General features: G+C 54.4%; 1 protein-coding gene across 1 annotated transcript; it reads right to left on the bottom strand.

The window, feature by feature from the left end:
- Window positions 1–3638: 3638 nt before the first annotated feature.
- On the bottom strand, window positions 3639–7463 carry LOC139561623 (outer membrane protein A-like). The gene is made up of 7 exons (XM_071378884.1): window positions 7311–7463; window positions 6291–6473; window positions 5751–5873; window positions 5391–5513; window positions 4911–5093; window positions 4125–4373; window positions 3639–4073 (listed from the first exon to the last, which is right to left on the bottom strand). Exons 1-7 carry the CDS (start codon window positions 7461–7463, stop codon window positions 3639–3641), a joined length of 1449 nt encoding a protein of 482 aa, XP_071234985.1.
- Between the last annotated feature and the right edge of the window lie 464 nt (window positions 7464–7927).

Genomic DNA, 7927 nt, shown 5'->3' with positions numbered 1-7927 from the left:
ATGTTGAAAACAGGAAGGGCTGTGGCTTCTAAAGCGCTAATGATGGACTCTAAATGTTGAAAACAGGAAGGGCTGGGGTTTCTAAAGCGCTAATGATGGACTCTAAATGTTGAAAACAGGAAGGGCTGGAGCTTCTAAAGCGCTAATGATGGACTCTAAATGTTGAAAACAGGAAGGGCTGGGGCTTCTAAAGCACTAATGATGGACTATAAATGTTGAAAACAGGAAGGGCTGGGGCTTCTAAAGCACTAATGATGGACTCTAAATGTTGAAAACAGGAAGGGCTGAACCTTCTAAAGCGCTAATGATGGACTCTAAATGTTGAAAACAGGAAGGGCTGGGGCTTCTAAAGCGCTAATGATGGACTCTAAATGTTGAAAACAGGAAGGGCTGTGGCTTCTAAAGCGCTAATGATGGACTCTAAATGTTGAAAACAGGAAGGGCCGGGGCTTCTAAAGAGCTAATGATGGACTCTAAATGTTGAAAACAGGAAGGGCTGGGGCTTCTAAAGCGCTAATGATGGACTCTAAATGTTGAAAACAGGAAGGGCTGTGGCTTCTAAAGCGCTAATGATGGACTCTAAATGTTGAAAACAGGAAGGGCCGGGGCTTCTAAAGAGCTAATGATGGACTCTAAATGTTGAAAACAGGAAGGGCTGGGGCTTCTAAAGCGCTAATGATGGACTCTAAATGTTGAAAACAGGAAGGGCTGGGGCTTCTAAAGCGCTAATGATAGACTCTAAATGTTGAAAACAGGAAGGGCTGGGGCTTCTAAAGCGCTAATGATGGACTCTAAATGTTGAAAACAGGAAGGGCTGTGGCTTCTAAAGCGCTAATGATGGACTCTAAATGTTGAAAACAGGAAGGGCTGGGGCTTCTAAAGCGCTAATGATGGACTCTAAATGTTGAAAACAGGAAGGGCTGTGGCTTCTAAAGCGCTAATGATGGACTCTAAATGTTGAAAACAGGAAGGGCTGGGGCTTCTAAAGCGCTAATGATGTACTCTAAATGTTGAAAACAGGAAGGGCTGGGGCTTCTAAAGCGCTAATGATAGACTCTAAATGTTGAAAACAGGAAGGGCTGGGGCTTCTAAAGCGCTAATGATGGACTCTAAATGTTGAAAACAGGAAGGGCTGTGGCTTCTAAAGCGCTAATGATGGACTCTAAATGTTGAAAACAGGAAGGGCTGGGGCTTCTAAAGCGCTAATGATGGACTCTAAATGTTGAAAACAGGAAGGGCTGTGGCTTCTAAAGCGCTAATGATGGACTCTAAATGTTGAAAACAGGAAGGGCTGTGGCTTCTAAAGTGCTAATGATGGACTCTAAATGTTGAAAACAGGAAGGGCTGGGGCTTCTAAAGTGCTAATGATGGACTCTAAATGTTGAAAACAGGAAGGGCTGTGGCTTCTAAAGAGCTAATGATGGACTCTAAATGTTGAAAACAGGAAGGGCCGGGGCTTCTAAAGAGCTAATGATGGACTCTAAATGTTGAAAACAGGAAGGGCTGGGGCTTCTAAAGCGCTAATGATGGACTCTAAATGTTGAAAACAGGAAGGGCTGTGGCTTCTAAAGCGCTAATGATGGACTCTAAATGTTGAAACCAGGAAGGGCTGGGGCTTCTAAAGAGCTAATGATGGACTCTAAATGTTGAAAACAGGAAGGGCTGGGGCTTCTAAAGCGCTAATGATGGGCTCTAAATGTTGAAAACAGGAAAGGCTGTGGCTTCTAAAGCGCTAATGATGGACTCTAAATGTTGAAAACAGGAAGGGCTAGGGCTTCTAAAGTGCTAATGATGGACTCTAAATGTTGAAACCAGGAAGGGCTGGGGCTTCTAAAGAGCTAATGATGGACTCTAAATGTTGAAAACAGGAAGGGCTGTGGCTTCTAAAGCGCTAATGATAGACTCTAAATGTTGAAAACAGGAAGGGCTGGGGCTTCTAAAGAGCTAATGATGGACTCTAAATGTTGAAACCAGGAAGGGCTGGGGCTTCTAAAGAGCTAATGATGGACTCTAAATGTTGAAAACAGGAAGGGCTGGGGCTTCTAAAGCGCTAATGATAGACTCTAAATGTTGAAAACAGGAAGGGCTGGGGCTTCTAAAGAGCTAATGATGGACTCTAAATGTTGAAACCAGGAAGGGCTGGGGCTTCTAAAGAGCTAATGATGGACTCTAAATGTTGAAAACAGGAAGGTCTGTGGCTTCTAAAGCGCTAATGATGGACTCTAAATGTTGAAAACAGGAAGGGCTGGGGCTTCTAAAGAGCTAATGATGGACTCTAAATGTTGAAAACAGGAAGGGCTGGGGCTTCTAAAGCGCTAATGATGGACTCTAAATGTTGAAAACAGGAAGGGCTGTGGCTTCTAAAGCGCTAATGATGGACTCTAAATGTTGAAAACAGGAAGGGCTAGGGCTTCTAAAGTGCTAATGATGGACTCTAAATGTTGAAACCAGGAAGGGCTGGGGCTTCTAAAGCGCTAATGATGGACTCTAAATGTTGAAAACAGGAAGGGCTAGGGCTTCTAAAGTGCTAATGATGGACTCTAAATGTTGAAACCAGGAAGGGCTGGGGCTTCTAAAGAGCTAATGATGGACTCTAAATGTTGAAAACAGGAAGGGCTGTGGCTTCTAAAGCACTAATGATGGACTCTAAATGTTGAAAACAGGAAGGACTGTGGCTTCTAAAGCGCTAATGATGGACTCTAAATGTTGAAAACAGGAAGGGCTAGGGCTTCTAAAGTGCTAATGATGGACTCTAAATGTTGAAACCAGGAAGGGCTGGGGCTTCTAAAGAGCTAATGATGGACTCTAAATGTTGAAAACAGGAAGGGCTGTGGCTTCTAAAGCGCTAATGATGGACTCTAAATGTTGAAAACAGGAAGGGCTGGGGCTTCTAAAGCGCTAATGATGGACTCTAAATGTTGAAAACAGGAAGGGCTGTGGCTTCTAAAGCACTAATGATGGACTCTAAATGTTGAAAACAGGAAGGGCTGGGGCTTCTAAAGCGCTAATGATGGACTCTAAATGTTGAGAACAGGAAGGGCTGGGGCTTCTAAAGCGCTAATGACCAATTAGTGAACGTAAATCATTACTACGTAGAATTGCAGGAAAATCGTTTTAAAACAGCCATCAAATCAATCCTGTGGTGTGGTGTATTCATGCACCTCAATAAATTCGAAACTCAAATCATTATTACCTCCAATTAGGCCCCTGACACACCCTACCCTAACGGGCCCCACCCTGACACACCCTACCCTAACGGGCCCCACCCTGACACAGCCTACCCTAACGGGCCCCACCCTGACACAGCCTACCCTAACGGGCCCCACCCTGACACAGCCTACCCTAACGGGCCCCACCCTGACACAGCCTACCCTAACGGGCCCCACCCTGACACAGCCTACCCTAACGGGCCCCACCCTGACACACCCTACCCTAACGGGCCCCACCCTGACACAGCCTACCCTAACGGGCCCCACCCTGACACACCCTACCCTAACGGGCCCCACCCTGACACACCCTACCCTAACGGGCCCCACCCTGACACAGCCTACCCTAACGGGCCCCACCCTGACACAGCCTACCCTAACGGGCCGGCGTCTCAACCAACAGTCAATATAGGCTGAAGATCCCAAGCAGGGCTACAGCAACTTCCAGAGAAGGTCAGCCTCTCGGGCTTCATGGTGGCCACTGTGGTTAGGGTGTCCTCGGCACCCCCGATGGTTCCCCGTGTTGATGGTCAGCATGGCGGATGTGTTGTTGCCTAGCCTCACGGCCTGACTGGCCCCCGTGTTGATGGTCAGCATGGCGGATGTGTTGTTGCCTACCCTCACGGCCTGACGGGCCCCCGTGTTGATGGTCAGCATGGCGGATGTGTTGTTGCCTACCCTCACGGCCTGACTGGCCCCCGTGTTGATGGTCAGCATGGCGGATGTGTTGTTGCCGACCCTCACGGCCTGACTGGCCCCCGTGTTGATGGTCAGCATGGCGGATGTGTTGTTGCCGACCCTCACGGCCTGACTGGCCCCCGTGTTGATGGTCAGCATGGCGGATGTGTTGTTGCCTACCCTCACGGCCTGACTGGCCCCCGTGTTGATGGTCAGCATGGCGGATGTGTTGTTGCCTACCCTCACGGCCTGACTGGCCCCCGTGTTGATGGTCAGCATGGCGGATGTGTTGTTGCCGACCCTCACGGCCTGACGGGCCCCCGTGTTGATGGTCAGCATGGCGGATGTGTTGTTGCCGACCCTCACGGCCTGACTGGCCCCCGTGTTGATGGTCAGCATGGCGGATGTGTTGTTGCCGACCCTCAGGGCCTGACTGGCCCCCGTGTTGATGGTCAGCATGGCGGATGTGTTGTTGCCTACCCTCACGGCCTGACTGGCCCCCGTGTTGATGGTCAGCATGGCGGATGTGTTGTTGCCTAGCCTCACGGCCTGACTGGCCCCCGTGTTGATGGTCAGCATGGCGGATGTGTTGTTGCCGACCCTCACGGCCTGACTGGCCCCCGTGTTGATGGTCAGCATGGCGGATGTGTTGTTGCCTAGCCTCACGGCCTGACTGGCCCCCGTGTTGATGGTCAGCATGGCGGATGTGTTGTTGCCTAGCCTCACGGCCTGACTGGCCCCCGTGTTGATGGTCAGCATGGCGGATGTGTTGTTGCCTAGCCTCACGGCCTGACTGGCCCCCGTGTTGATGGTCAGCATGGCGGATGTGTTGTTGCCTACCCTCACGGCCTGACTGGCCCCCGTGTTGATGGTCAGCATGGCGGATGTGTTGTTGCCTAGCCTCACGGCCTGACTGGCCCCCGTGTTGATGGTCAGCATGGCGGATGTGTTGTTGCCTACCCTCACGGCCTGACTGGCCCCCGTGTTGATGGTCAGCATGGCGGATGTGTTGTTGCCTAGCCTCACGGCCTGACTGGCCCCCGTGTTGATGGTCAGCATGGCGGATGTGTTGTTGCCTAGCCTCACGGCGTGACTGGCCCCCGTGTTGATGGTCAGCATGGCGGATGTGTTGTTGCCTAGCCTCACGGCCTGACGGGCCCCCGTGTTGATGGTCAGCATGGCGGATGTGTTGTTGCCTACCCTCAGGGCCTGACTGGCCCCCGTGTTGATGGTCAGCATGGCGGATGTGTTGTTGCCTACCCTCACGGCCTGACTGGCCCCCGTGTTGATGGTCAGCATGGCGGATGTGTTGTTGCCTAGCCTCACGGCCTGACTGGCCCCCGTGTTGATGGTCAGCATGGCGGATGTGTTGTTGCCTAGCCTCACGGCCTGACTGGCCCCCGTGTTGATGGTCAGCATGGCGGATGTGTTGTTGCCTAGCCTCACGGCCTGACTGGCCCCCGTGTTGATGGTCAACATGGCGGATGTGTTGTTGCCTAGCCTCACGGCCTGACTGGCCCCCGTGTTGATGGTCAGCATGGCGGATGTGTTGTTGCCGACCCTCACGGCCTGACTGGCCCCCGTGTTGATGGTCAGCATGGCGGATGTGTTGTTGCCTAGCCTCACGGCCTGACTGGCCCCCGTGTTGATGGTCAGCATGGCGGATGTGTTGTTGCCTAGCCTCACGGCCTGACTGGCCCCCGTGTTGATGGTCAGCATGGCGGATGTGTTGTTGCCTAGCCTCACGGCCTGACTGGCCCCCGTGTTGATGGTCAGCATGGCGGATGTGTTGTTGCCTAGCCTCACGGCCTGACTGGCCCCCGTGTTGATGGTCAGCATGGCGGATGTGTTGTTGCCTAGCCTCACGGCCTGACTGGCCCCCGTGTTGATGGTCAGCATGGCGGATGTGTTGTTGCCGACCCTCACGGCCTGACTGGCCCCCGTGTTGATGGTCAGCATGGCGGATGTGTTGTTGCCTAGCCTCACGGCCTGACTGGCCCCCGTGATGATGGTCAGCATGGCGGATGTGTTGTTGCCTAGCCTCACGGCCTGACTGGCCCCCGTGTTGATGGTCAGCATGGCGGATGTGTTGTTGCCTAGCCTCACGGCCTGACTGGCCCCCGTGTTGATGGTCAGCATGGCGGATGTGTTGTTGCCTAGCCTCACGGCCTGACTGGCCCCCGTGTTGATGGTCAGCATGGCGGATGTGTTGTTGCCTACCCTCACGGCCTGACTGGCCCCCGTGTTGATGGTCAGCATGGCGGATGTGTTGTTGCCTAGCCTCACGGCCTGACTGGCCCCCGTGTTGATGGTCAGCATTGCGGATGTGTTGTTGCCTACCCTCACGGCCTGACTGGCCCCCGTGTTGATGGTCAGCATGGCGGATGTGTTGTTGCCTAGCCTCACGGCCTGACTGGCCCCCGTGTTGATGGTCAGCATGGCGGATGTGTTGTTGCCTAGCCTCACGGCGTGACTGGCCCCCGTGTTGATGGTCAGCATGGCGGATGTGTTGTTGCCTAGCCTCACGGCCTGACGGGCCCCCGTGTTGATGGTCAGCATGGCGGATGTGTTGTTGCCTACCCTCAGGGCCTGACTGGCCCCCGTGTTGATGGTCAGCATGGCGGATGTGTTGTTGCCTACCCTCACGGCCTGACTGGCCCCCGTGTTGATGGTCAGCATGGCGGATGTGTTGTTGCCTAGCCTCACGGCCTGACTGGCCCCCGTGTTGATGGTCAGCATGGCGGATGTGTTGTTGCCTAGCCTCACGGCCTGACTGGCCCCCGTGTTGATGGTCAGCATGGCGGATGTGTTGTTGCCTAGCCTCACGGCCTGACTGGCCCCCGTGTTGATGGTCAACATGGCGGATGTGTTGTTGCCTAGCCTCACGGCCTGACTGGCCCCCGTGTTGATGGTCAGCATGGCGGATGTGTTGTTGCCGACCCTCACGGCCTGACTGGCCCCCGTGTTGATGGTCAGCATGGCGGATGTGTTGTTGCCTAGCCTCACGGCCTGACTGGCCCCCGTGTTGATGGTCAGCATGGCGGATGTGTTGTTGCCTAGCCTCACGGCCTGACTGGCCCCCGTGTTGATGGTCAGCATGGCGGATGTGTTGTTGCCTAGCCTCACGGCCTGACTGGCCCCCGTGTTGATGGTCAGCATGGCGGATGTGTTGTTGCCTAGCCTCACGGCCTGACTGGCCCCCGTGTTGATGGTCAGCATGGCGGATGTGTTGTTGCCTAGCCTCACGGCCTGACTGGCCCCCGTGTTGATGGTCAGCATGGCGGATGTGTTGTTGCCGACCCTCACGGCCTGACTGGCCCCCGTGTTGATGGTCAGCATGGCGGATGTGTTGTTGCCTAGCCTCACGGCCTGACTGGCCCCCGTGTTGATGGTCAGCATGGCGGATGTGTTGTTGCCTAGCCTCACGGCCTGACTGGCCCCCGTGTTGATGGTCAGCATGGCGGATGTGTTGTTGCCGACCCTCACGGCCTGACTGGCCCCCGTGTTGATGGTCAGCATGGCGGATGTGTTGTTGCCGACCCTCACGGCCTGACTGGCCCCCGTGTTGATGGTCAGCATGGCGGATGTGTTGTTGCCTAGCCTCACGGCCTGACTGGCCCCCGTGTTGATGGTCAGCATGGCGGATGTGTTGTTGCCTAGCCTCACGGCCTGACTGGCCCCCGTGTTGATGGTCAGCATGGCGGATGTGTTGTTGCCTAGCCTCACGGCCTGACTGGCCCCCGTGTTGATGGTCAGCATGGCGGATGTGTTGTTGCCGACCCTCACGGCCTGACTGGCCCCCGTGTTGATGGTCAGCATGGCGGATGTGTTGTTGCCGACCCTCACGGCCTGACGGCAGCCCGTCAGGAAGTCCAGAATCCAGTTGCAGAGGGAGGTGTTCAATCCCAGGGCCCTGAACTATGTGATGAGCTTGGACGGCACTATGGGTGTTGAATGCTGAGCTGTAGTCAGTGAATAGCATTCTTACATAGGTGTTCCTTTAGTCCAGGTGGGTGAGGGCAGTGTGGAGTGCAATACAGATT

Source organism: Salvelinus alpinus, chromosome 1 (assembly GCF_045679555.1).
Source record: "Salvelinus alpinus chromosome 1, SLU_Salpinus.1, whole genome shotgun sequence".
NCBI classification, from domain to species: domain Eukaryota; kingdom Metazoa; phylum Chordata; class Actinopteri; order Salmoniformes; family Salmonidae; genus Salvelinus; species Salvelinus alpinus.
Note: the sequence above shows the minus strand (reverse complement) of the source record. Positions and strands in the feature narration are given on the sequence as shown.